Below are 27,896 nucleotides of genomic sequence, written 5' to 3' on the forward strand. Positions count from 1 at the left end.
CAGAATTAGTAAAGTACTAGCAGTGAGTCTATCCCGCTGAAAAGAAAGGAAACAAATGATGAGAGGTATCTACGGTAGGGTATATCGTGATGGTTCTAGTTGTGTGGCTTCAATCGCAGCGTTAATCACCGAGCGTACCTTGAAGAGAGCGAGTCGTCCGGAACCCAGCTCCTACTTGGTCGCTCTATCGGAGCCCGCAATAAGGCTCTCGAATAAACCATTCGCCGAACTCTCTTTTCGTAGCTGGATCATGTAGATGATGCCGGTACGGGAGCCATTGTTGCTTACTTCAATGGCTACTCCTGTTTTGGCGACGCGCTCGACACCATCAGTCAGTACGATTGTCGATATGAGAACCGCCTTGTCCTTCTCGGCTTCGACGACCAGTTGCTTGATGTTGGTGGGGGCTTGGTGATAAAGTTTAAGCTTCGCTGCGCCAAGAGATTTCCACTGCGCGTGCTGCTGCTGAAGGAAGACCTTGCACTTCATTTGCGCTGAGATAGTGGACGTCACCGGACCTGTGGGCATTGGAGGTTCGTCAACAGGAGAATCTGGCGGACTAGGATCTGCGAAAGAAGATCCAGCAAAAGAAGTAGCTCTAGAGCCCATTTGCAACGACGGAAGGACGGAACGAGAGTTCGTGGTACTTATTGACCCCTGTGAGTTACTTCTTGGAACGAAATTAGGGTTTGGTGGATAACCTCCGGGGAACGGTGGTATCGGAGGAGCGCCAGGCTGGTGTTGTTGTTGATCGTACTGAGACGTGAGCGATCGGGACGAGACCGATTTGCGTAAACCTCCATGGAAATTGGGGTCTGAAGGGCCGGCGCCATTCGGTGGTGGTCCTCCTGGCCCGGGTCTGGGAGGCAGGGAGTTCATTGCTGGGTTATGCATTTGCTGCGGAGGCATTCCGTCAGGATGGTGACCAGGGGGACCATACGGAGCGCGACCAGCGCCAGGATGCGGAGGAAGTTGCCAAGGTTGGTGGGGATGGTTGGGTAGGGGACCGGCACTAGGACTTCGTTCAGGGTAGGGATACGGGCCACCCATACTAGGACCCGCACTCGGGGCTCGCGAGGGGGGGCCGGCGCTGGGGCTTCGAACAGGCATGGGATTGGGTGCGCCGGGCGGCCCCGTACTGGGGCTCCGAGCAGGTAGACGACTTGTGGGCCCTGGAGGTATTTGCTGCCCCACTGCGGAAGTGGAACGCATAGGAGGATAGACGGGACTGCCGTTGGATTGATGCAAGGGAGGACCACGCTGGGAGCCTGGCGGAGGTGGCACAGATGGGTCGATCATAGGTAATCTTGGTGGATTCCAAACTTGACCAACAGCAACACCGTTTGTATGGCCGATAGAGGGCTCACGATGCGGTGTAGTTGGTGGAGCCCTGCTGTTTGGCGGGCTCCTACCTCGCTCGGGTTCAGCAGTGGCCTGGTTGGCATGCATGGCATTCCCATGAGTTATCTGGTGTATTGTGTTTAGCGGCGGCATAGGAGGGGGCGGCTGTTTTGGTACGGGTGCAACTGCAAGCGAAAGTGAGATAGCATTATATCTAGAATGGAATAATTACCTGTTCCCGCAAACTCAATACACTGGCTCAATTCCGATAGTAAACGATTCCGCGCTTCGGGCGACTCGGTCTCGATAATCAAAGTCTCTTTGCGCATAATGGCCGCTTGAAGTGCATTGTCTAAAGCAGAACAGTGAGATATATAGTGTGAATGGGAACAGTGTGGTCGTACCCTGACCCGGTACTTCAGACACCCGCAGAACCTTTCCAGCTAACGGCGGATAGCACAACCACATGTCGGCATCCCCGTTTTGCGCCCTTTCCTCAGGTGACATTCGATCGCAAACCAAAAATAAGTCAGACAGAAGGAAAATGTGACCGTGTGGATGAACTACTTCGACCCCGGTTGCGCGAGGGGTGAATCGAATGACAGCGTCAATGGATATGCGCATCTCACGAGTGAAGGGGAGATGGGGTGGCAACATTTGCAGACGAACCACCTTCACATGATGTCAAGCTAGACTCTGGAACGAAAGAGAGAGTCTACCTTCGGTTTCATTGTGAATATATCCAGAGTCCGTGCAGTCGAGAGCCTTCTCTCCAGATCAGAAATAGGCATCGTCATTGTTGCATTCGTTGATGTCCTGCTTAGAGAAGTAGAGGTCGTTTCTTGAGACGAACGCGGCCTGATGCTCTTTGTTAAGAACTATTCTAAGGCGGGAAATATAGCACGTACCCAGAAAAAGTACTCGCTCTAGCCGAGCTACTGCCCTCACTCACAGGCGTGACAGAGCCGATATCCTGTTTAGAGGGAGTGCTAATCATGGAGGCCATATTCGGCCCGATAACTACTTCGTCCTCTACATCGGTGGGCGCAGAAACGACTGGAGGGAGTACTGGCGCTCCGACTCGGATACTCGACCTATTCTCCAACGTCTCCAACAGTTTCTCCAGCTTCTCGATAGCACCCAGGAGGAGTCGGTGATCGCTTCTACCTGGTGTGGTGCTTTTAAGCAGTCTCGAGTAAAGTTTCTTGTAATACTTGAGACGACCCTTCGGTAAGAGAAACAAGGCGTCCAGAGACCAGAGCGGCGATTCTGAGGAAGAGGGAGGTGGGTTGGCGGCCGAAAAGGTGGCCATAACGCCAGGCAATCGGTTGTTGGATTGTACTGGCTCCCATTCATCGAAGCCACACACGTATTTGCCGCAATAAGAGGTGTACGGAGTCTCTAGATCATCGATCTGTGAAATTTATGAGCTTGAAGCTTGCATGGGAGTCTGTGTATATACCCATCGCATCAGTAAATCTCCTAAAGCTTTCGGTGACGAAGGGTTCGTCCCAATCTCTTTGAGTTTCTGTAATCCATTGAGTAAGATCGGAGGTACTGGACGCAACCATGGAATTGAACGGACCAGAAGCAGAGAACGGTTTGCCTTGTAGACGCTCTCTATACTTCGAAACATGGCATCAAGATCGGGTGGCGGAAGATTGGAGCGAGACCATGCTGCTGCGACTTTCTTTGGGTGTGTTACGGTCTATCTTCTTAACAACGCAACGTGTGACTGACCCGGATGATGCCTGTTAGCAGCTCCACATACACCTTTTCTGTTTCTATGAGGTCGGTAAGAGGGTTTGTCTTCTTCGATCGACCGCTGCCTTCTCCGGTGGGAGTGTTAGGGTCGGTGGGAGTAGTGGGTGTCGTGGGTGTGCTGGGGGTCAATGGGACTACAAGTCCGCCTCCTAAAGAAGTGCCAAGTATCAAAGAGCGGCCGCGAACGCAGAACCCCATAGAACATACCGGGATCCAGGCTTCCAGCGAATCTCGAGGGCGCAGTAACAAATTGTGATGAGGCATCGGTAGCATCGTTGAGGGCGTCAGTCATGGCACGAAGGGCTGGTACCTGATAGTTGGAATCAAAGGCAGCACTGGCCAGGTGGTGGTGGTGGCGGAGAAAAGGGAGAGTTGAGTGTCCGGACGTGCCTCAGCTCAAGACAAGTCTTTCGCTCACTGCCATGCAGTCACGTGCGAACCATCCTACCATGCCGCCACCAGGTCGTGAACTGAAGTACAATTTGGCCTGGATAGAGGGTACCTTCAAATCTCGGCCTAATACAGAACTACTGCTCGCCCCAGAACGCGAGGAGGGCAATCTTACTACGAACGACTACGAGCTCGCAACGAGGTTTCTGCCTGGACCACACCGTTACTACCCAGTGCGTCGCGTTCTTGGCAGCTCCCCTAGGGCATCTCCCTAATACAAGTTGGTGTTAGCGTGGCTATGGTGCTATAGCTACTGGCGCGACCTTCCTCTACGCACGGAGTAGGAGATGGTCAACCCCTCGCCTTGTCGTCGTTGGCGCCGCCGCTTATACTCTTGGTTTCTCGATTGGCCAGGCCGCGCGACTACGCCTGCATCTGAGATTCCTTTCCAGGCTCGAGAATTTCGATGGATTCTCCGTTGCCATCGATAACATCAATGTGAAGACCGGGGGAATCATGCCTCGAGGCCCGACGTTGGTTGTGTCACGCAAGAATGGTGGCTTGGGCGTCCGGCCTGATATCACCGGTGGTGAAGCAATGCAAGGTCCAGGGGAAGGAGGGTTCGGTATGGACGATACTGGAAACGATTCAAATGCACAAGATCGGGTCACTACTACTAGTATGGTTTCATGTGTTTCATTCCTCCAATTTACTAAGGAATAACCTTCCAGCCGACACATCCTCCGTGCCAAGTAAACCGACAAAGACCCGCTGGGACGAGATACGCATAGCAAATGCGCAGTCCGCTTCTCAGTCTTCGTGGGAATTAATCAGGCAGAAGAATGGGCGAGCGAGCATGCAAAACAACAAAGCAGCAGGAAGCAGGAAGCAGCCGGAGGAGTCGTTGGAAAATGCTGATGCAGAACGGAAGGCAGAGCAAGCGGGATTCGATGCAATGCTCGAAGCAGAAAGGAAAGCCGGACAGAATGTGTAGTACATGCGACTAACCAAAATCAAAATTGAATCATAGCGCGCAACCAGCATAGACGCTAATGCTTGCAGCGTAAAAAGCGCCATTCGATCGATGTCTGCACAGGTTTTCACTACCCTCATAGACATGTAAGCGGCGTGCTGTACACCGAAGGACGCGTACCACATAGCTCGGCCAACGATATCTATTGTACAATTTACGAGGGCATATTCGAAATCTATCACATTCTGTACCAGCAGAATCTTTCGTCAAATAGTCGATAATGATAGTCGTTGAAAATATATAACTGAACATCATTACAAGAGGGAATGCAAAGTGTTACTTTGAAAGTCTACACAAATCCTAAACGAGACGAAATACTTATATACAGACATTACTGAAACACTCGTAAAAACAACATTACCCTAAATAGAAAACTCCAAGCAGCAAAACAAAACAGATTATTCGAAAGCGTCCTGTTATGGGTCAAAAGTATAGTGATATGAGAATACTAGAATAGCGGCGGTTGTCCAGGAAGCGTGCTGGACTGTGAGGCACCGGGTGATCCAGCCAACCCCCAGCTGGACGTAGAAGATGCTGGCCGTGAAAGGTTGGGCGGGATATTCGCCATAGGGGGCGTTGCTTGCTGCGAAGGAGATAAGCCTCGTGGCTCACAACGACGGGTCTCGAGACTCACCGGTAGCGGGGCTAGGCTGGAAACGCTGTCCGGCGAGGCGCCTGCTGACCCGTCCTTTCTGAACAGTGTCGTATGAGAGAACGGGTACAACGGCACACCAACCTCAAGAGGTGTCTTGTGAGCTGTCATGCGTATAATCTCACGCATTAGCCCTTGCAGTAAACGCTCCTGTCGGGCTGCAAAATAACTGAGCCAGAAATAGTAAGTGATAAAACGTGGACCTACTGCCAATCGGTGAGCGTTTCCCATACTCGAGCATCGCAAATCTACGACTCTTGAGCGTGATTTATGATGTTGACAACGAGTCCCACTGACCTGAGAACATTGATTTCGCCCCATACCGTCGATTCTCTATCGGTATCTCCGATTTCTATGAAGTATTTGCATAGTTGCACTTGGACAACGGCTGCGAGGTACCAACAGATCTAGAGACGGGATTAGATTTCTAATATTGGGATTTAGGAAGTGCCTACCGTCACGAATGGATGAAGCCTAGTGATGTCAAGTGAGGTGGCTGAAAGCATGTAATACGCAGCGAGAATACAGCGAGCTGAGTTCACACATCTCGAAGAAGAGACATTGTTTGGATCCGTGAAATCCAAGTATGGGTTGTGAAGGGTGATGGTAGCACTGAGCGAACACACAATCCATTAGTTGCAAAAATGGAGTAGAAGAAAGCACCGCGCTTACGCATGGGGTATGATATGGACCATGTAAAGATCTGTGTCCAATGAGCTGCCCTCGGGCGCATCGGTCACGCCATTATTGGTCTTAAAAATGTGCGGTAAGCTATCCAGGAAATCCGTAGCGACCAACTTGTCCAGCGCTTCGAAACCTTCCAGGTAAAATGGGTTTTGGTTTTTGCTGGGCGCTGTGGGAGCTCGCAAGTTCCCGCGGACGTTGTAGTCCGTGACTCTGCCGAAAAGCATGATGGCCTTAATTAGAAGGATGAAAGAGTCTGTATACTGAGGCGGATGCCGGGTGAAGATATCAGGGGTAGACAAGTCCTGGGGATTGCTCGGCACCGCAACCTGTAAAGGCAAGAGGCATACAGAAAGTCGGTTGACGGATATCTGCAAGGTAGGCAGGAAGACGAACCTCTGACTCGAAATCGATATTCCGTAATGGGAGCTCTGTACCGAGGTCTCTCTCGTCAACGGCATGAATCCATCCACCGACTGATGCGATTCGATCGAAGACAATGGTCATCCACCACGTTCGTCGTCTTGACTCTAAGTCCAAGAAGTCTTTCGGAGGTGCTAGATACGCGCCAGGAGAGTTGTTACCGTGCGTTGAGAATGTACCAGGATAATTTAGTCGCAGTGGAACTGCAACACGTGTCTGGAAGCTGGCAAAGATCCACACTTCCACCCATCGACCTTCTTGGTAAAAATACCACGATAGAAGAATGCATGCTTGCATGACAGAGAAAATATCTTCTCCGCTGGCCATGGTCTTGTCAATATATTGGCGTGTTTTGCCAGCGTGGAATTCAGCGAACTGATCGCGTCGAGTACCATCTGGTAAAGAAACCACGTTTTGTGACGACCATCGCGATGCTGAAGCGCACTGGAGTCTCGTCAATAATAGCAGCCAGTGCAACATCGAGATACAACTCAACTATAGCGTGCAACAGTGCCGAATGAGGGAATCCGGGATCTTTTGGACTAAGATGCATGGAAGCCAAGAAGGATGGACGATGTAGGATTCGAGAACCACATGGGTCGCATCGGAAAAATATGTCGATGCTGGAGGAACATGGTCAGACGTAGATCATAACAGCAGAGTTTCACAAACTAGTGGTTGAGGACTGCTGGTTCAGGTAGATCCGGATTCCAACCTGAGAAAAGGAGATCCATGAAAGGAACTGAGCCAGATTTGGGTGTGAGACAATTGTTATCGGGGCTGCCATTGTGGCTCCGCAGGCCGCTAGGAGGACTATCGCCCATCATGGTGATCATTGATTCGTTCAACGAGGCATGCGGCAGAGTGATTCCGCCTGACTCTAAGGTTGGCTTGTTACCAGACAATTGGCTGTGCAAGCTTGGGTGCCGTTGGGGAGAGACAGACCGTTCTTGTGCGAGGAGTCGTTCTTTTAGTTGCGCTTTTGAGTCCGGTCAGACACAGATAGCACGGCCGCGAATCATCGATTGTCGCTCACTGATTTGTTCCTCCAACTCTTTTATTTTTTCCACTGGATTTGTATCCGGGGCGAGTGTTAGCCCCTCCACAGGGTCATAGGAACATTGTGGTTCGGTCGGATGGCTGGATGTTCGCTTCTAGTCACGAACTGCGGACTCGGTCTGCAGGGGGATCACTCACGCATAGCCCACGGGTGCTGGTACGCTGACCAGGGCTTGCCATTGCCTGCGCATCACCGATTAATTTCCAGATCATACCCCGAGGTAGCCGGAGAGACGTATAACAGACCTGACGCAGGTTCCACAGTGTGGGCGAGCAGCATCGCATTTCTGCGAGGTGAACTGTGTCAGATTTACCGCCACGAGACATTGGAAAGAAGCTGCCCACCAGTTTTCTCCTTCTGCACGATCGACAGGCCTAGTGACAGAACTGCTTAGGAGTCAGCTTACCAGTGAGAGTCGCGAGAAATACCTGGTTCCTCCTCAGAGCAGGTCGAGTAGACCCATTGGTCGGTGCTTTGGGCATCTGTGGTTCGAGGTCGCAAAATCCGTGAGGAGTTACCACTAGCGGCGCGGATGGAGTTTGATGCCAGCAGAAGTTCTAGCAGTACAGAAGGCTCCTCTGGTAGGAATACGGCCACTAGTTAGAAGAACGGAGAGATATTCGAGGGATGGAGGATCCGGGGAGAAGATAATCGTTCACGTAGCGGAAATTTGGTGAGGGCCTAATACACGGTCTTTAACAGATCGCAACCTGCACTATTTAGTGATTATTCGCCCACGTGACCAGAGCGCTAACTGCATTTGGTCCGAAAGGTACGTTACAGTGCCACCAAGGCAAGTACGTCTAGGTTTCTCTGCAGGGACATGCCATGAAAGACGGACACCCGGGGCATGGGAAAGACAGCTGGATCCTCTTTTCTCTCAACACTGTTCCTTGCAGACTCACAAGAGATTACACCTCGTTGCTCTCATCACGCATCATTGAAGGTCGCGCATTCTCACTGTTCCAAATCAGCGGTGTTAATCACAGTGCTATCACTGACGGTGGGGGTGACGCGTGAATGTCCTAGGGAGCAGATATGTAACAAAAGCTCAACGAGGCCGCGGCTACTTGCAATGCGACGATGCTACATGTGTCACGACGCCCTGATGGCAATACGTTGTCAACTTGCTCGATAGGAGTTCGATACCAATTTGCAGGATAATACCCACAGCCTACAACACCGTTGCCACGATTGTTCGACTATGAGCAAGATGCCTGAACTCCGTTAGGTAAATCCCTTGGCAACCACGGAAGTCACAATTGAATGTATAGACTCGGTAAAAGCAGTAAGTATTCACCTTGCCAGGTACCGAGATTCAGCCGACCATTCGTGACTGGAATAGAGATAGAAGACCCAACTAGCGACGCCTTGGTATGCGATACGCTGGTTGAAGCAACAGAAAATATTACTCATGGATCTTAAGCTGGGAAATAAAACTCACGAGTCACTAGATTACGGCAAAGTGCAGGCAGAAAGTGACACCAGTGAACACCAGTGAGTACCCGTGTCGAACCCACGATACTTTAGCGTTCACGTACTCTGGACCCTCATCCGTGTGACGCCAGTTCAAGTGTTCAGGAACGATGCTGTCGAGAGCCATATCCATGTCTACAAAAGATGAAAATGAACTCAATTATTAGCACACACCGACAGCCGTCTCCGGATATTCCATCAACACTCGCCTCGACGCACGTCTGAGATGGGAGACAACAATGAGTTAACCCAGTTCGGAGAAAACAAAGTAATTTATCAACCAGGGTCATAATTCTCGTTCACGGTCAACGCCGCTGATGTATGCTTTCTGTGTCAATAGTCGATCATTTTGTCAATTTGGAGGAAACACTGATGGCACGCACATGAAGAGGAAAAGCATCCCGATCTTCGTGAAAGATGAGTATGCGTAATATCAATGTACCAAGGGGAGGCATCGACTAGCCTGTACACCTTCCAGTCCTGGCATGATATGAGACATCACCTCGTCTGTGACTAGATGGCAGCCTTTGGAACGCTTCGATAGTGTGAATTCCTTTTGCCAACCCATGTTGAGACTTGGACGAAGTAGACGGAGGAGCGTCTCACTGATCCTGGTAACAGATTAGGATCTGATATGTACAGTACGATTATGTAAATATTCGGCTAATACACATATGTGAAGTACATGCCCCTAGTCCGAAAACCAGCCTACCAAAAGCCTCGCAAATGAAAAGTAATTTCGACTTAGTAGTGTAGTAGTGAATATACACGTAGACTAGTAGTATAGTCAAATGAAATGCGAGGGTCCGCCTCCGGCAGGACAAGTCCGTGCGACACCCGAATGAACTAGTGTGATAAACGGTAAGTCCGAGAGTGAAAACAATGACTAGGAAACTTCGGATGCTTCGGATGGCTTCGGATAGCTTCGGACGCGCTGGGACGCGGAGCGAACAACTTCGGCTTCGGATAGTACGATGAGGACGGCAGGAGAATGATAAGGACGGCGGGAGAACTGGCTTCGGATCGGACTCGGACTCGGACGACGGCGAACTCTGACAACGGCGGAGGAAAGCTTCTCGGACGACTTAGACTCTGACTCGATGTGGGGGGGAAACAATTCTTATTCTTCTAACTACGAGTGCAGTAGGTTTTTGTAGCTAAGAAAACATCGGAAATGTCCGAGGCGAAAAGGCACCAGGAACAAATAATGGGACTAGTATGATCAAGTATTAGAGTCCGAGAACAAAAGAGAACGAAACATTGATCCGCAGTGTCTGATCCGTTAACACGTGTGTCCGGTACGGGTTCGTGACGTCCGAGTCATGTGCGAGCGCGTCCGAGGAGTCGGAGAGGGGTGGATAGGGGATAGGGGAAGCCGGACTGCACGGAACGAAAGGGTTCAACCCTTACATCCCCCGGGGACTTTATGTGTTGACCCTCCGGGGCAACGTACACGGCGAGCAAGAATTGCGAAGTGGGAAGGTGGGCGGGTGAACGAAAATAGTGGCGTGGGACCAAAGGAAGCACGGTCACATGACGGATTGTTGATAATTTCGACGAAGTCCAACATCTTCTCTTGCTCTCTCCCTCCATCGCGCCCAGCATCACTGTCCGTACGACCATGGCAAAACACACCCCGTCCCGCACCCTGGAGGAACTCCAGACCCTTAAGAAGCAGGAAGCCGTTGCCGCATACGAAGAGGAGGCCGGCTACTTCGTGGACATGGGTACGGCGTTCCCGGAGCTCGACGACGAGCATCGGGTCGATGTGGAAATCGCCGTTGCCGACATGGAGCAGCAGCAGGTAAGTGGCAACATGGGCGACGACTAGAAGCAGGGCGCTGACTGCGTGCAGGAGTGGTTGATGGGCGCCGAAGACGTCCTCGTGTCGCGGAAACTGGAGAACACCGTCGAAGATGACGTGAAGGAGAAGATGGCCCGGGCCACTACGCAATTACTGGAGGCACAGTCCCGACTCGCGGAGTGGCAGTCCGAGGACGAGAGACGGGCACGAGAAGCACAGGAGGCTGCGGACGCGGAGGCGAGGAGGGCACAAGAGGTGCGTGATGCACGACGACGGGACGCGCTCGCCGCTGAGGAGCGTCGACGGGCTGCGCAGAGGCCAACGTTCGTGGCTGGTTCGGGAACCCTCGGTTCCGGGAGTACTCCCGTTGATCGTCCCGAAGCAGAGAAGAACTCGGACGTGGTCGAAATTCCGTCGGACGCTGAGGATGATAGCACGCCGGTCCCTCGGACGCGAAGACGTGCCAGCGCCATCCGTGCAGGAAAGCGGAAGGTGGTTGAGAGCGACGGCGGCGAGCCCGAGACAACTCCCCGGGCAAAACGACTTCGAAGACGCGCGGGCAACGTGGATGACACTAGGGAGAAGACTCCTCCAGCGCCAGCGCATCTCGACGTAACGGAGTACGGAGAGTACGATCCGGCCGGTAAGCGGACTCATCAGACGGTACCCCGGGACTAACGGACCCTTCAGATGCTAGTTCGAGCCCGAACAATGTCGAATGGGGGTGCGGGTTCGGTGCACCCAAGGAGTCCTGCCCGCACCCTGTGGTCGAATTCACGGACGCTCGCCGATGCCTGCACTGCCAGCAGGCGTACTTTACCTGCGTCGGCACCGGCTGCCATGCGTGCGAGGCGTGCACCGGATCGAAGGTCAGGTGTTCGCACGCGAAGACGCGCGCCAGGCAGGTGAGGACCTCGGAGGCGGAGGCGTCAGGCAGCAAAGCGGCGGGTGGAAAGGGGAAGCAACGGGCAGCCCCAAGGCCAAGGACACGGCGACGCGGAGGAGAGAGCGGAAAGACAAGCCGGGTTACGCGGGCAGCGTCAGGGAGTGCCGCTATCCCTACTTTGGTAGAGGCTTGCGCGGATCACGAGCTGCGGACCCTTGTCCAGGTCATGTCAACAATGGACGCTCGGATCGCCGCCCTCAAGCAGGCGACAGAGGAGGCGGAGAGCACCCGGGCCGCAGCCACACGGGGCCTGGCGGCGCTGATCCTGCGGAGGGAGCTCGAGGATGCTCAACGGGCTGAGGCGGCGGACGAAGAGGAACGAGAGGCGGACAGACAAATGGAGGAGGACGAGGAGTACGAAGGGCAGTAGGGCGGACGAGCAAAAAGGCACTTGGCCCGTAGAGACTTTCTTGTAAACAATATGTAAATATTATAACTGATTTTCTTGTGCACCAAAAAAAAAAGAAGAATGCGTGAGTGAGCGGAAGTGAAAGAAAGACACGCAGCGTAAAACCGGCAAGTCCGGAGGCTTCCGAAGGAGAGAGGATGACCGGAGTCGTCGGATGACGCATACGAGGCAAATGCAAGGGAATATAAGGATCGGACAGGAGAGAGATCAAATGAGAGAGGTGAAAGATGAGAGACGGAACAGGACCGAGGTCCGGGATACAACACAGGGCGAACCCTGGTCTGGGTGGAAAAAATTTTAGAGTACTAGACGGTTAGGCTGCCGCGAAGGCGTCAAAACTCGGTCGTTCGTCGTATTTTGTAGTCCGGCGAAGTTCGCGGCGGACTGAGGTTCCGGAAGATCGTCGGAGTCATCGGAGTCGTCGGGTTCGGCAGAATGGGGGACGGGAAGGAGATGGCGGTGTCGGGCGTAGTACGGAATGACGCGGAATGCTGCATAACGTAGATTTGAGATGGAACCGTCGAGTTCGGACAGGACGTAGGATCCGCCATGAGTGCGTCGGACGACGACCATAGGTCCCATGTAGCGAGGCAGATGCTTGAGTGAGTGATCACCTTCTATCTTCTTATCACGGACCAGAACGAGCTGTCCGGGAAGAAAGTTGAAGTCCTTGATCGTCCGGGCGAACCGACGTTCGAATTCCTCAAGGGAGGCGATCCGACTCCGAATAACTTTCTCGCGCATACGTTCGATATCGTCCGGACGCTTCTGGAGTTGTCGGGCCCGCATGGAGATGAGCTGTTCAGTGGTGAGAGTGGTATCGGGAGGAGGGGCGAGATAGGTAGCTTCGTGGAGGTCGAACGGAAAAAGGGGCTCGATGCCATGTACCATGTAGTAAGGAGACATTCCGGAGGTCTTGGAGATGGTGACGCGCTCGGCCCAGAAGACGGATGGTGCGACTTCAACCCATTTCTTCTCATTGCCATCCGCAGTCTTCAGGAGTGAACCCCGCACGTCCCGGTGTCTCCGCTCGACGAGTCCGTTGGCTTGGGAGTTGTACGGAGAGATTCGGATGTGTCGGATGCCGTATTTTTCTGCGAGATATTCGACTGCCTTCACAAACGGGGTACCGTTATCCGTCACAAGTTCTTCGATGGCGCCCCAGCGGCATAGAATCTCTTGGAAAATAAACATGCCCAGTGTCTCCGCGGTCTCCCGGCGAAGCGCGCGCCACTCCGGATAAGAGGTGAGGGCACACCGAGCGTGGACTATCTTGTTAAATTTGTTGGCGGAAGGCATCACCATGCAGTCAATGTGGACGCGGCGGAAAAGGGAAAGGGGAATCGTCGGAGACGGCGGAATGTGTAGTTTGAAGTTGGAGCGGATCTGGCACTGATGACAAGTCTTGACAAACCAGCGGACGTCCTGGTCAAGGAAGGGCCACCAGAATCGCTCAAGGAGGCGAGTCCGGATAACGAAGATACCCTTGTGTCCGAGAGAGTCGTGAGCAGCGCGGATCAGATAGAGACGGCGGCCCGGATGGATGTAGACCTTATGCTTCCCGTGGTTATCCTTGCGCCAGAGCTTGCCGTCGCGGTAGAAAAAATTGAGCGCTTGTCGGACGAAGTTGCGCATGGCGGTTTCAGCGAGTCCGACGGGAGCCTTGCTAGTCCGGAGGAAGGTCTCTATCTCCAACATCCGGGCGTCCTTACCCGCGGCCTTCGGAGTCCGGGGAATGTCGTCGGAATCGTCGGAGTCGTTGAATCCAGCAGAGTCTTCATCATAGATGAACGTGCGGACGAGGGACCCGAGATGACCCCGGAAACGGTTCTGCGCAACCCGAGAGACAGAGGCGTCGCCGTCCGAGTGAACCTGTAAAGTAAAACCACACGCTTCGTCTATCCAACCCTCGACATCTTCTACAAGGACCGGGTCTTCTTCGGCTCTTCTTCGTCGTGAGAGGCCATCGGCCGGAGTGTGATCCCGAGCGGGAACGTGCTTGAGTTTGAAAGAGAAGGTAAGAATGGCGGCGATCCAACGGTTCATCGCAGCGTTCGGAACGATATCCGGATTGTTGATCATACCCTTGATATATTTCGCGTCGACTTCGACCGTGAGATTGCGAGCTCCGATGAGCCAAAGCTTCGTGGCCTGGAGTGCCCGGAAGAGTCCGTAGAGCTCGATTTTGGATTGGGAGTAGCGGGATTCTCGGTCGTTCCAAGTGATTGACCCGAAACGGGACGGATAGCGTTTGTTGTCCGCGCCTACCTGGGAGAGGATGAATCCGACGGCTACGGTGGAGGAGTCGACGGCCAGTATGACTTCGCGATCGGATGAGTGGTCGATAGCTCGGAGAGCGGGGGAGGTGATGGCAAGATTCTTCAAGGTCTCCATGGCAGCTAGTTCGTCCGGACCCATGACAAAGTCAACGTCCTTTTTGGTCAACTGCACAAGTGGTTTAGCATGTTTCGCAAAGTCTCGGATGAAGATACGCATGACTCCGATGGTACCCAGGAAACCCCGGACGTCGGTGACGTTCTCGGGCACAGGCCAATCACGAATCTTTTGGACCCTGTCATCGTCGGGTTCTCTACCCTGGTAAGTGCACATGTGTCCGACAATAGATGCGCGCTGAACACAAACACGTAGCTTGACTCCGGAGAACGTTCCGCCAAACTTCTTCATCCGGTGCGCGATCCGATGCATGTTTGCAATATGTTCATAAACGAAGCGCCGGATGTTCGGATTATCGGGTAGGGTTTCGTAGGAGCCGTCGGGTTGCTCGTATCTGGTAAGCGGACCCTTGACAGGGCAATCGTCGATGTACGGATCGGTGACGTGGGGAATTTCGTCTCGCATAATGAAGGTGAGGTCGCCGTGCTGAATCTGGACGGAGTTGGTGAAGCCCATAGGAATGACGGTGAGACGCTTGGCTCCGAGAGGCGTCTGGAATGTTGTGAGATCGCGCGAGCTTTCCGCGAGCTTCCGTTGGTCGAATCCGACGAACAAGTCGTAGATACCGTAGCAAGACCGGCCTCCGAAGGTCTCGGCATAAGTTTCGACCCGAGGCGGAATAGAGGCGTCCTTGATAGTGGCAGCGTTGAGAGGCTGAAGATCGTGGACCAGGCGGAGAGACTTCCCATCCTTCTTGAGAACGCAGAACCAGCGGGACCGGTACGAAGAACTGGACTCCTCGTAGACTCCGGACTTGATCTTGTCTCGGATGACGCGGACGACCTCGTCGTAGATGCCCGGAGGAATGGGAATGTTTCGGAGTGCCCAGGGAACGTGCTCGATCGTCGGCATCACTACAGGGTCAAACCATTCGTCAGAGAACTTGCCTCGTTCATCCTCGGACCATGCGAAAGCGTCCTCGTCCGTCCGGATGAACCAGTGCGCGAGTTTGATTTCCTCGGGAGAAAGCCAGTTGTCCGGGTCGACGGCTTGTTTGTCAGCGCGTTCCTGAGTGTACCGGAGTCCCGGAGTGAAGTCGGGTGGTTGAGTAGGAAGCGGGAGAAGATCGGCTAAGATGTCGGGAGGTTCGCGTCGGACAATCCGATACTGTTCGGGAAGGGTGGTGGAGACAGGTACTGTGCGATTGGCGACCTTCCGGTAGGGCTTCTTTCCGTATGTTGGCATCCGGGCAGTTGCTGCTAAGACTTCTGCGGTCGGGTTCGGAGCGGAATCATCGGATGAGGCGGGCGGAGCGTCGGCATCGGAGTGGATAAACCAGGATGTAAATGTAGAGTAGGAAGTAGTGGTGGAAAGGGGAATATCCAAATATGAAGCACTCCGAGTAATGCCATCTTCGATGATATCAACAAGACCTGAATAGATCCGTCGCTCATCCGGCAAATCGTCATACACGCGAGCATGATGAGTATTAGGTACGGGCGGGGGGACACAAGTATACACCGGAGCCACCGGGTCGAGACCGGAATCACGCGGAGCATCATATGTACTTTTTCGGTTCATGGAAGGGGGGACAGACAGAAGAGGAAGCGATGGATCGGACACGGAAGGGGATGTATGATATAAAAGTGTTTTCGGATAGGTAATGCAGCGGATCGGAACTGAACAAGGAGCGGATTCGGGTAATGATATCATAAGAGAGCAATAGAACGGGGGTATAAAAGACTCGTCTCGCCGCAGGGGTTCCTCGACGGTATCTAAAAATGCTCCTTAGGCTCTCGGGAACGGTGGACCCTTTTGAAAGTAGGGATGAGGAAACGACGGCTCGAATTCGGATCGTGTATGGTCAAGTCCTGACGACCGTCGGGGTAGTCGCGGGTGACAGCGGAGGTGAGACAAAAGAAGGGGCGTCCGAGGAGTACCTCATAAGGCGCATCGTTCACGATCTGAGCTTGGACGTAGAGGTCGACGGGTCCGAGAGACATTTTCACGTTGTGCGCGAGTCCGATGGTCTGGTTCGAGGATAGGTTCGCAGACTCCATGGTGATGAACTTGTCGATGTCGATGAGCAGCCCGAGGTTGTCGAAGACGTCGCGGCGCATGGCGATGATCTGCGATCCGGTGTCCAGGATGCATTCGACCTCGTACCTATCGTTGAAGATAGGCCGGATGATCCGGAGTGACTGGGTCGGAGCTGCGACAATGCATTCCTTGTTCGGATCGCGGGTGGCGGACATCAGAACTTCTACGACGTCTTCGGGGTCATCGTAGCACGCAGCCATGTTGACGGACGCGTAGTTAGTCTCCGTAGAGACCCGTTTCGACGAAATAAGATCCCGAAGTCCTTTCCGAGCATCAAACGAGAGTGCGAACAGTTCCCGTTGTGTGATGGTGAGGGTGGTGTTGAGGGCGCGTTCCAGGACATCCGAGGCCACCTTCGGATTCTCGATGTTCGACTGGACCCGATAGTTCGGACGGTACGTCGTGCGACCGGTCTCGATGGCTTCAGCTAGCTGAGAACGGGCCGAAGTGGAAGGGAAGGGGACCGGAATCGAAGGCGGAAGGGGTGGTTCGGACGGAGCCTTTGCCGGAGCGCTCGGAGTCGTTTCGACCGGTTCGGAGAAACGGACGTCCTTCTTCTTCTGAGATGAAGCGTACTTTTTCGCTACGTCGGGCATCCGCTGCATGAGAACCTGCAAGAAGATCTCCTCTTTCTCTTCTTCCTCCAGATCAAACGGGCTCGGAAGCTCTTCGATGAACGCCCGAGACTCGGACTCGTCGGCCTCCGTATAGTGGTAGGTGCTAACCTCGACCATATTCGCGGACGCTACTCCGGAACTTGTGGCTGCGGGAGTGACGATCGGATGAGGAGGGGCGTCGCGATCCTGAGGTCTATTGTTGGCCCTCATCCAGTTGTCGATCTGTTCTTTGAACGAGTCTCCGGGGAAGGAACGATTGATAGTCTCTCTGGTCGGGAGCACCATCCATCGGCCTTCTTCGTTCCGACCGATCCATCCGCTCCGTTCGTATCGGGCAGCATCCGGACACGAGCCCATCGTGTGATAGACGGAATGACAGAAGTGACACTTCCGGGGAGGTCTCGGATCAGTCCCTTGTGGTGCAGGAGGGGGAGGAGGACGTGATTGCTGACTCTGGGAAGATGGGGGTGGCTGAGGCGGATACTGATAGTTTTGTTGGGGCGGGACGGGTTGATAAGCGTATGCTTGAGCGGTCGGAGGCGGGGGATACGGATAGAATGAGTTCGGATTATACGGATATTGCGGAGGAGGAGGAGGATACTGCGGATGCGTTTGCTGAATGGTCATGAACTGCTGCATCATAGCTTGCAGGGCACGGATGTCAGCGGATTCGGTTTTGACCGTAACCGGAGCCGTCGGACTCACTGTCGGAGATGTCGAAGACGTTGTGAGAGTCGCCGGAGTCGACGTTCCGAGAATAAAGTTCGCTTCCGTATAGATCTCCGTGATCGTGTAAGGATCGTCCGGATGATGCTGCATGTGGACCATCGCCAATCTGTCTTTGATCTTTTGACGGGTGATGGGGTCGAATCCTGCGAGATAGTCTCGTCCGACGTCCTGAGTGGAGACGCTATTTTTGGAGAGAAGCCAGTTGGCCGGAACGAGGAACTTTCGGTGATAGACTCCGAGATCGTCCTTTGTGAGCATCGGGGTCTGGGACTGGAGAGCGGCAATAGTGGACAGATCCGACGGACGCCATCGTCGTTCGTTATCCGATCCGGGGTAGAGCTTCCCGATACATGTTTTGAAAGCATCCCAGTCGTCTCCGTCGGCTGCATCGCCACTGCTGCGCCAGATCTCCCAGTCGGAGTCGTCGAGATATCCGATTGTAGCTCGGATGAGATCCCGGCCTTCGACCTGAGCACGGGCAGCGAGGTACTCCACTTCCGAGAAGAAGCGATGGAGTCCTTCGGGCTTTCCGTTGAATTTCGGAGCGGTATGGTGACCGCGGACGGGCATAGTTGTGGCCATTGTAGGAGGAGGAATAGGGGAAGGTGAAGAAGTGGGCGGAAGATTTTCGGACGACTCGGTGAGCGATGAGGGTGTTCCGGACGTAGTGTCGTTTGACTCCGGAGTGGGTCGGTGGTAAGCCGCGGCGGGATTATAGAACAGACTGTGCCGGAGGGATGGAGGATTAGGGCGTGATAGGATGTTCGGATGCTCGGATTCTGGGCGTCCGGTAAGTGCGAACTGCCAAATGACGGTGTTGGGATCGGGCACCCAAGAGCGGACTATTTTGAACGGAAAATATTCGGATGTCTTCCGGAAGAGGTAGTTGATAGCCCGTTGCGTCGGACCTTCCGGAAAGATATCGTGCAGAGGATCGGGAGGGGATTCGAATTCAATGACGGAATAGGATGATTAGGTGACGGTGGAACGGGGGGGTGTCTTGAACTTTAAACCCTCGCGGTGGGCTCCAGAATGTAGTAGTGAATATACACGTAGACTAGTAGTATAGTCAAATGAAATGCGAGGGTCCGCCTCCGGCAGGACAAGTCCGTGCGACACCCGAATGAACTAGTGTGATAAACGGTAAGTCCGAGAGTGAAAACAATGACTAGGAAACTTCGGATGCTTCGGATGGCTTCGGATAGCTTCGGACGCGCTGGGACGCGGAGCGAACAACTTCGGCTTCGGATAGTACGATGAGGACGGCAGGAGAATGATAAGGACGGCGGGAGAACTGGCTTCGGATCGGACTCGGACTCGGACGACGGCGAACTCTGACAACGGCGGAGGAAAGCTTCTCGGACGACTTAGACTCTGACTCGATGTGGGGGGGAAACAATTCTTATTCTTCTAACTACGAGTGCAGTAGGTTTTTGTAGCTAAGAAAACATCGGAAATGTCCGAGGCGAAAAGGCACCAGGAACAAATAATGGGACTAGTATGATCAAGTATTAGAGTCCGAGAACAAAAGAGAACGAAACATTGATCCGCAGTGTCTGATCCGTTAACACGTGTGTCCGGTACGGGTTCGTGACGTCCGAGTCATGTGCGAGCGCGTCCGAGGAGTCGGAGAGGGGTGGATAGGGGATAGGGGAAGCCGGACTGCACGGAACGAAAGGGTTCAACCCTTACAGTAGGCACTGATGGGACTCATGGCAATTACAGCTTGGCGGACGCGAGGCAGCAAAAGTGGAACATGCACGCGATCATTCCTCTCCAAAGCGTCTGATGCGTTCCGTACCCCCTCTGTTGCCTGGAACGTTGCGATTGCGACAGTGGTTGGCATAGTGGCCTTTCTCTCCGCACTGTATAACATTAAAATGCTGTAAAATGGATAAGGCATTGAGCTTACCTTAAAGCACATTACTTCATCCATATTCCTTCGAGGAGGTCCCTGGAAGCCAGAGACATTGCCTTGGTTTGACGTCGAACCTCCGAAGCCTCCATATTCGGTGTATCTGCCATAGCCCGGCGGTGGTGGCCCGAGTTCGCGAGTTGAAGATGGTTCTGGCGGTTCATACGCTTTCGGTAGCGGCAGATCGGGTTTCGGGCTAACATTTCTATTCAAGGCATATCGGGGCGTCCATAACGAAGGTACTTACTGGCCGCGAGGACATTCAGGACCAAGGGGGCACAATCCCGTCAGATATAACTGGCAAGCCACGCGTCGAACATGTTTCCGGGGGCAATTAGGACCTGTAGTCCATCAGCAGACTATCCACAGTTGCGTAAAAATTACATACCTAGCTTGCAAAACCCTCGTTTGTAATCAGGGCACTCGACTTTCCTCTCTTTGGGATGGGCGTATAAGCACTCGTCACCAGCGGAACAATACCCATGTTTCGCAAACCACCAACATTCTGGCATCCGTCGGAGGTTGTATTCATGTAAGAACTCGCAAGCATCGCCCTTTTTGCAGAGCCCCCTGAGCCAATGTTTGCAGACAGTCGACAAACGTTCTCTTTCGCGAGGATGAGTTGGTGGTAGTTTAGGCGGTTGGAAGTTCTGTCCAGACGGGGCCGTATGCCGCAAAGGACAGTGAAGGGGACCAAGGGGACAACCGGCCGGTGTCAGAGCTAGTCTACATATTTGGTCGTCTATCAGAATATGAGGTGGATTTCTACGGCTACTATGGAAGTGAAGAAACAGACCTTTGTCGAGCTTGACATTGAGCTCGTTCTTGACAATTGTTTCTGCGGCAAAGTTGTTTTGGTGGAACTGGGGGAGAACGATATCGCGCAGAAACGAGGGACCGACAAGAGGATTTGAGGTTATTGCCATAGTGGCCGTAGAGGACAGAGCTCAGGAAAGCAGAGTCTGGCCAGATCGCCGGAGCTGACTCAGCAGGGGAAACCATTCAGGGCGTGGCGGAAGCAAAATAGGTGATCATGGACCCATAGCCTGACATGTCGCCCACATATATAAACTCGCATAATTTCACCCTGTCCATGTTCTGCCTTTCCCCTTTCTCCTCAGCGGCCGGGATTGTATGTCGTCCCCCATCTCAGCCGTCTACCTGCTGGTCGGTGCCGCTGTCGGGCTGCTTGTCTACTCCAGAGCAAGGCGTTCCAGGCTTCCCTTGCCCCCAGGCCCCAGCACATCGTGGACAGGCAGGGTAGACATCCCGAAACAGCGCCAATGGGAGGTCTACGCGAACGAATGGAAGAAGCTTTATGGTGAGTGATACTTCTTGACCGAATTTACGTATTGACTGGATGGAACGAATGTGCTTTGGCAGGCGATCTTATCTACGTTAACATATTTGGGAGCCCCCTCCTCATACTCAATTCAGCGGAGGTGATGGACGATCTCTTGGAGAAACGAAGCAACAAATATTCATCTCGGCCAGTGCGAACAATGATTGTAGAACTGTGAGTTGTCCATTCGAAGTGTGCAACGTTCTCAATATTCAATCGACGTGTAGCATGGGCTGGGATTGGCTGTTCTCATCCTTTCCATATGGCTCTTGGTGGCGACAGCACAGAGCTATCTTTAACCGTTATTTTCATCCCAAGCTAGTCCACAAGTATCGGCCGGTCCAGGTTAGAATTCATACGTCCCTCATATTTCGTTCGCTCTGGTACAATAATACCCATAGCTCCAGGAAACGCACACGCTACTGAGGAACTTGTTAAATGCCCCAGATGACTTTAGATATGGGATTAGACGGTACCTTCGGGCCCATTGTCCCCCTTCCCCCGTTGACTTTGTTATAGCTGGGGGGCTGCTATCGTCCTGACCCTCGCCTACGGACACCAGGTCGCCGAGAAAGGGGACGACTACGTCTCCCTGGCTGATCGAGCGCTCAACGGCCTCCAAAGTGCTGGCATATTTGGAACATATCTTGTGGACTACGTTCCGGCCCTCAAATACATCCCGGCCTGGTTCCCTGGCGCAGGTTTCCAACGACAGGCGAAGGTATGGAGAAAGGACACCGTTGACATGGCCGCTAAACCTTATCTCATGGTCAAACGGTGGCTAGTAAGCTCGTTCTCTTCTATCTTCGTTCATCCCTCATATCAGTTTCTCTAGCGAGAGGGTGGCGCGAGCACGGCTGCACAATCTTTCGTGGCTTCGGAGCTCGAGTTGCCTGATATCGATCCGACGAAGGCAGAAATGATTAAGAATGTTGGGGCAACCATCTACGCAGGTGGGCGATATGCCTCTCCCTGCTATATCTATTGTTATACTAAAACTTTAACCTTAACAGCCGGAGCCGATACGGTGAGCATTTACGAGCTTAAGCATGGATGTAACCCATAACGCAATTAGACGGTATCATCAGTCCTTTCCTTCATCCTCGCCATGGCATTGCATCCCGACATCGCTAAGAAGGCACAAGCTGAAATTGACAGTGTCGTTGGGGACCGTCTTCCGCAGTTCTCTGACTCGCTTCCATATGTTGTGAGTACCTTTGTCTTCTCATGGCCCGTAAATATAACAATGCCTGCCAGGATTGTATCGTGTATGAGGTAATTGATCTCCGTTCCTATAAGTAAACGACGCTGACTATGTTTAGCTCCTTCGGTGGCACCCCGTAACCCCGCTGGGCCTGGCGCGCACGGTGTCTGAAGAGGACGAGTATCGGGGCTTCCGCATCCCCAAGGGGACCACCCTCTTACCAAACGTCTGGTAAGTCCGCGCGCTACACGGTGAATCCGCAGAGGGTTAATGGCCGCGTAGGGGTATACTACACGACCCAAATGTGTACCCAGAACCACTCTCGTTCAAGCCAGAGAGGTTTGCGGATGCTAAGGGGAATGCTGCTGCTCACATTAACCCTGCCCCTGATGCAGCTTTTGGCTTCGGTCGCAGGTATGAACCATCTATCTATGAAGATTTACTTCTTGGCCGTTGATATCATTTCTAGAATGTGCCCGGGTCGATGGCTCGCATTCCAGTCGATCTGGATTGCTGTAGCTTCAATCCTCGTGGTCTACGATATTCTCCTACCGTTGGATGAGCAAGGGAAAGAAATCAAACTTCCGGAAGAATACACGACAGGCCTGCTGAAGTACCTGCTCATTTATACTTCTTTGAGGCCTACGGTGTTGACGATATATTTCTAGCCACCCTAAGCCATTCTCCTGCAGGATTCTCCCTCGCTCAAGCAAAGCAGTTAGCCTCGTCAGGCAGACGGCGGATACCCGGGCATAGAATCTATCTACTCTTTCATCTCTTCTCAATTTCATCTATCATCATTTACGCGGAATGTATCACGACCTATCATGTCTTCCCCTAGCAATGCCAGATACCCAATAAACATGCCTTCCATCCAGCTTTCATCACCCGCTGCATAGCGTCGCTAACCTCATCGCCCCATTTCGATCCTTCGGAACGCTGGAATACTTCGATGAAAAGCACATCTTCGAAAGGGTTACCACATAATGAGGGTCGTCGATCTATCCGGGAAACTCCTAGATCGATGACACTCAGAGGGAGCAATAAATCTGAGGTACGTGCTCCGTTGGAGTGCTGTATTCTAATAAGAGCCCGGTTTCCTAAGCCACTCGAATTTGTGTCAATGCCTACGACATAAAAGCGAGTGAAATTGTCTCATATGACACATTCTGGTTAGGCTTGATGATGAATCAGGAGGGGAGAGCTTACCATTCATGGCTTGTATGCTTTCTTCCAGAACATCGAGTTCTGGAAACACAGTAGTGCATATCTTGGAGCAAATCGCTGCCGACGTTGCGTATTCTTCTGAAGTAGCAATAGCTTCCGCTGCGGCGGCCGTCGACGGCATCTTCATTTGACGGGCAGAAGGGAGATGCTTCGATAGGAAGCCTTGACATTGTCCAAGAGCCTATGCAGCAGACCGTGGGTGAGCCTGAGGATTCGGACGGTGACTTCGAATACGCGGCGAATGAGGCCCACCTGCTCATGACTGAGAACGTCCTTGATTTCTGAAAGGGGTATTCCCTTCCGCGCCAACAAGCAATGCTGTACGCCTAAGGTCACTTCGCCGACAACGAAGAGGCCCTTTCCAACATTACTGTGCCGCAGTTGGTCGTACGTTTCAATCACGCTGCCGAATATTGTGTTTTCTTGTGGGACAACTCCGAATGGAATCGTGGGGGACAATGAATTGAAGACATCTGGCCAATCCGTCAAATGTGTCAGCGAAGGCGAAGGCGAAGAAGACACTCATGCGTACCTTTTATTGTGTCTTGCCCAACATACTTCGCAGAAGGGCCGAACTTCTGATGTGCCGCCTATGTTGTACGTTAGTCAACGCCCCAATCTTCAAAGGCACAACAGCCACACTTTACCTGGTGAGTATACGTGCCGACTGGGCCAAGATATGCGACACCTATGGCTGGCATCCGGGAAATAGTTGGAAACAAAAGCTCCAGAGGGCATGAGCCCAGGTCAAGATCATCAATTGCATCACTTTTGGCACATATCCCGACTAGCTAGGACGTTACCCGATCGTTGCATAGGCGTTAAAGCGTAGCGTAGGGGTTCAACTTTACAAGCTTTACATGGGGTATGTGGTGACTATCATAGCGTTCGTACTTATTAAGCTATCAATACGCAGCGCTGGTATACGTATATGTACATACCCGCCTATGGCGTGAAGGATGCGTAGGAAACGGGGTCGTACAGGTCGGATTTGAGACTAACAGGAGGCACAGCGTTCGAAATGTGTCTGTCGTACATCTGCAGCAATTCTGCACCCGGACCAGCGAGCATCTCGGGCGAATGCCGAGGGAATGTAATGTCCGTCAACGGAACAGGTGGTAAATCTCCACAATGATTTGAGATAAGATCGCGTAGCATCTTTGCAAATCTGAAAGCCATTGGAATCCGCTCGCCCACTTTTGCTATCGCATAGCTAGATGGAAGGGGATGAGACACAGCGCATGGCCACTTGAGACGACACTTACTGAACGAATTCCAATTCAGCTCGTAATGTACCTATTTGCTCTGTGCTATTGGCTTCTTGGGCAGCTTTTAGAAATCGGACGAGGACCCTTCCACCTATGAACCAGCTGAACTATAGCGGTATAAGAACGACCGTAAACATCACTGGAGTCAGCAGGCTTACCACGCAGAAGGGTTCCAGTAGCGTAATGTCGAAGCTGGTCGAAGATACGCTGTATATGAGGTCAAGAATCGCTCGAGCCGATGTGAGGATTTTTAGGGCACTGATGCAACCACTGGGACGAGCCTTCAGGATGAAAACAACACAGATTAGGTGTGGTGCTCACCGTTGTTGCACATCAGCATGTGGGTCATGTAATGTAATGCTTGCACTATGATGAAAGGCTAGGTCAATGACACGCCGCCGAGCTGGACGAGTTAGATACTTGCCAATGTGGCATCAATGAAGCGGTGTACAGGACGGGGTCAACAATGCTATCGGTTATAGGCGACCTGAGATGAGGAGGGAAAGACACCCGAAAAGTAGACACAACTTCGTCCAGAGCAAGGAATGCCGGAGAGCCACGAGGGTCAATGTGCTCGGAAAGCTGCGAGGTGTCTTTATAGGGTGATGTAACAGATGTGTCCCCAGCCAGATGTCTTGCGCGGAATCTCATATTAAACGTCTTAACTTGAGCTATTTCTGACCGTTAAACGATAGAAATCGGGTCGCAGATCCGACGTACAAATCATGATGGTCCCTTTGATATATAGTATAAACGAATCAACTTGCTTTGGTAGGTGAACTAAGAGAAGATCTTGGCTCTGGGCCCATTGACGTTCTGCCGTCGGCACCGAGACCTAAAGAAGAGAATCAGCGATACGTGCGCGAGTTATCTCTCTTGGGTTCGGACACGTACGCCTTGGTCAAACTGGTCACCTCTCAGAGGTAGCAATTGGCAAACATCGTTGTCATCCATGGATAATGCCCAGCCGTTGCCAAATCCATGCAGACGTTCGTTCGCATAAGCAAGCCAGAATGCATTGCGGCGCATTTCTTCTTCAACAACTGTGCGAGCGGGTGGTAAGATCGAGGCGGGGCGGAGAGCGTTTGTAATTGATTGAAAGGGAGGCAGTATATTTAATCCAAGCGGTACGGCGAGACGAAGAGCGTGGGCAGACGTGACGAAAACCTCGAATACACCCGTGAGCTTAGACGAACACATATGTCTTGGAAATATGTTACCTCTACCCATCTGAGTGGGGTGCCGGTACGGATAAGCGGGCTAGACCAACATGCGGGACGAAAGCATACCTCGAATGTGACCAATAGAACCATGTGAGGACGATGCGGGCTAGAATAACTTCAGGATGCTTGATTAGACCCAGAGATATCACACCGACCTTGGAGGACACGAAACAAATCCTCTCCGAGGCTTTCCTGGCGGTCTGCAAGTTCTTTAGCAATTTTGGCATGCTCCTCTGCAAAGGAATCGGGCCGGGACTCTTTCAACCGATGCCTTTGGAAAAACAGTTCGTCTAGGTGAAGACTTGAGCACATAGCGGAACGAGTGTAACGGGTCAAATACCTGGCTCAACCTCGTTGAGATTTGGAAGTGGAGGTGAAGTGACAATTGCTGTGTACAGACTCCCGATGGCACATATTGCGTGTAGAAGTGGTGTTGATGGGAATTTGGGGTGATGAGGTGGGAAGGATAGTGTCGTTAAGAAAGATGAGGCATGTAGTAGCCGATTGCTGTGTGGATGGAAGACGAAGAAAAGCTCAACGCTATTGCCATGAATCAGAACCCGGGAGATAATCAAGAGTTAGGAGGGGACCCACAGATGACGCAGTAAGTCTGGTTCGGGAAGGCGGGTAGGCCAAGTGGAGTAAATCAAGCTCGAAGCTGATGTCGAGGCGCCTTGGGCTTGCGACCTGGTGAAATAAGCGTTTTGTGCGGCGGTCGAGGCTTCCGTAAGGGAGGGCAGACTTCCAGCGTCTGCGTTGATATTCATGGTCGTAACGGGCGGGGTAGACAACGGAGATGATACACTGATGCCACTGTGAGAGATACTGGGCGAAACCAGCATTGGCCCGGAATGTGAGGGGCCGGGAGAGGACTCCGGCAGTTGACTGTTGGATTCTGCGATTTCTTTTTGGCGTAACAATGCTTCCAATTCGTCTACAAAATGTCAGTATAAAAGATGTTCCAAAGATAATCAATCATATCATACTGATTCTCCGTTCTAACTTCTCGTATCGGGATTTTGGGCCGTCCCCGGGACCCACACTATCAATAACTATAACGAGGCTGTATTTGAAGATATCACCGGGCGCTGGGCTGTTGCTCACCATCATCAAAGGTGCACTCGGGATAAGGGGGTAATTGGTGTCCAGCGGGCGCATGAGCAAGTGCATGAGCATGAGACCTAATGCAAGTCGAACACGGCCTCTTCGCATCACTAGAACGGGGCAAGGGGGTCAAATCACTTCACCAAAGACTGACTGAGGCCAAACCATTTCTGTAAAGAGATTTATCAAGTCAACGCCGAGCTATTGGGCATGCGCACATGCTTACCAGCTTTCGTCTTCGGCACTAATACGGTATCATGAGGACGTTAGGACATTGCAATGCATTGGAGCCACGGACGACTTACTTGGTGGCATGCCTGGCAAAGGCGTCAGTAGTGGCACCGCAATCAAAACCCTGCGTGTCTAGCGACTCACTTGATTTCGTTTCAGAACATTGGGGTGGTTGGCGGCGTTGACACTACTCGGGCTCTGTGCTGCTTTCGGCATGTCGAGGGCCTGCACGGCTGCGCCAACGGAGGAAGGATCTCTTAACTGAAGCAGCGCAATGAGTGTGTGAATAGAGCAACTGTATTCTGTCCATCCAAGTCCGAAGCTGCTGGATCAAGTGTCGCTTGAACTCATGATTGGCGCCGGCGGCGGGAATTGTTTACTGCCTGCATGGGGTCGTCACACTTCATTGAATGATAGCGAGATGTTCAATGCATTGTCAAGAAATATACATATGCAGCATGAAATGTGCCTCCAGCCCATCCGAAGAGAGATATTTCGCAAAAAGATAAGTGTACTAAATAAAAATAGGTACTAGATATGAACGAATATGCACATGGAAA

The 27,896-nt window shown here is 52.5% G+C and overlaps 7 protein-coding genes across 7 annotated transcripts; 2 read left to right on the forward strand and 5 right to left on the reverse strand.

Annotated features, from left to right (window-relative positions):
* Positions 1-171: 171 nt before the first annotated feature.
* PC9H_003746 (uncharacterized protein) lies at positions 172-3,397 on the reverse strand (the record flags this gene model as incomplete). Its single annotated transcript, XM_036773338.1, has 9 exons — positions 172-1,526; positions 1,574-1,693; positions 1,746-2,013; positions 2,061-2,199; positions 2,250-2,755; positions 2,804-2,869; positions 2,927-3,031; positions 3,082-3,254; positions 3,313-3,397. The coding sequence occupies 9 exons, from the start codon at positions 3,395-3,397 to the stop codon at positions 172-174; spliced, it is 2,817 nt and encodes a 938-aa protein (XP_036634811.1).
* Positions 3,398-3,527: 130 nt separating this feature from the next.
* On the forward strand, positions 3,528-4,489 carry PC9H_003747 (uncharacterized protein; the record flags this gene model as incomplete). The annotated part of the gene is made up of 3 exons (XM_036773339.1): positions 3,528-3,728; positions 3,787-4,174; positions 4,227-4,489. The coding sequence occupies 3 exons, from the start codon at positions 3,528-3,530 to the stop codon at positions 4,487-4,489; spliced, it is 852 nt and encodes a 283-aa protein (XP_036634812.1).
* Positions 4,490-4,976: 487 nt separating this feature from the next.
* On the reverse strand, positions 4,977-7,829 carry PC9H_003748 (uncharacterized protein; the record flags this gene model as incomplete). The annotated part of the gene is made up of 14 exons (XM_036773340.1): positions 4,977-5,111; positions 5,163-5,338; positions 5,388-5,428; positions 5,478-5,587; positions 5,636-5,792; positions 5,853-6,193; positions 6,261-6,731; positions 6,784-6,910; positions 6,960-7,266; positions 7,324-7,427; positions 7,485-7,529; positions 7,593-7,633; positions 7,692-7,721; positions 7,776-7,829. The coding sequence occupies 14 exons, from the start codon at positions 7,827-7,829 to the stop codon at positions 4,977-4,979; spliced, it is 2,139 nt and encodes a 712-aa protein (XP_036634813.1).
* Positions 7,830-19,588: 11,759 nt separating this feature from the next.
* YTH1 (RNA-binding component of cleavage and polyadenylation factor) lies at positions 19,589-20,663 on the reverse strand (the record flags this gene model as incomplete). Its single annotated transcript, XM_036773341.1, has 5 exons — positions 19,589-19,687; positions 19,735-19,933; positions 19,985-20,078; positions 20,126-20,479; positions 20,534-20,663. The coding sequence occupies 5 exons, from the start codon at positions 20,661-20,663 to the stop codon at positions 19,589-19,591; spliced, it is 876 nt and encodes a 291-aa protein (XP_036634814.1).
* A 208-nt stretch (positions 20,664-20,871) lies between these two features.
* On the forward strand, positions 20,872-23,039 carry PC9H_003750 (uncharacterized protein; the record flags this gene model as incomplete). The annotated part of the gene is made up of 13 exons (XM_036773342.1): positions 20,872-21,058; positions 21,121-21,253; positions 21,307-21,424; positions 21,481-21,551; positions 21,599-21,863; positions 21,915-22,032; positions 22,093-22,106; positions 22,155-22,286; positions 22,337-22,354; positions 22,402-22,514; positions 22,566-22,697; positions 22,753-22,896; positions 22,952-23,039. The coding sequence occupies 13 exons, from the start codon at positions 20,872-20,874 to the stop codon at positions 23,037-23,039; spliced, it is 1,533 nt and encodes a 510-aa protein (XP_036634815.1).
* An 81-nt stretch (positions 23,040-23,120) lies between these two features.
* On the reverse strand, positions 23,121-24,211 carry PC9H_003751 (uncharacterized protein; the record flags this gene model as incomplete). The annotated part of the gene is made up of 5 exons (XM_036773343.1): positions 23,121-23,410; positions 23,493-23,691; positions 23,763-23,983; positions 24,043-24,100; positions 24,158-24,211. 5 exons carry the CDS (start codon positions 24,209-24,211, stop codon positions 23,121-23,123), a joined length of 822 nt encoding a protein of 273 aa, XP_036634816.1.
* Positions 24,212-24,455: 244 nt separating this feature from the next.
* On the reverse strand, positions 24,456-27,552 carry PC9H_003752 (uncharacterized protein; the record flags this gene model as incomplete). Its single annotated transcript, XM_036773344.1, has 17 exons — positions 24,456-24,723; positions 24,776-24,885; positions 24,937-25,048; positions 25,100-25,138; positions 25,188-25,449; positions 25,499-25,613; positions 25,673-25,945; positions 26,058-26,107; positions 26,157-26,291; positions 26,342-26,541; positions 26,596-26,935; positions 26,988-27,053; positions 27,106-27,205; positions 27,249-27,275; positions 27,332-27,349; positions 27,411-27,422; positions 27,481-27,552. The coding sequence occupies 17 exons, from the start codon at positions 27,550-27,552 to the stop codon at positions 24,456-24,458; spliced, it is 2,199 nt and encodes a 732-aa protein (XP_036634817.1).
* Positions 27,553-27,896: the final 344 nt, after the last annotated feature.

Source organism: Pleurotus ostreatus, assembly GCF_014466165.1.
Source record: "Pleurotus ostreatus strain PC9 chromosome Unknown scaffold_2, whole genome shotgun sequence".
Taxonomy (NCBI): Eukaryota; Fungi; Basidiomycota; class Agaricomycetes; order Agaricales; family Pleurotaceae; genus Pleurotus; species Pleurotus ostreatus.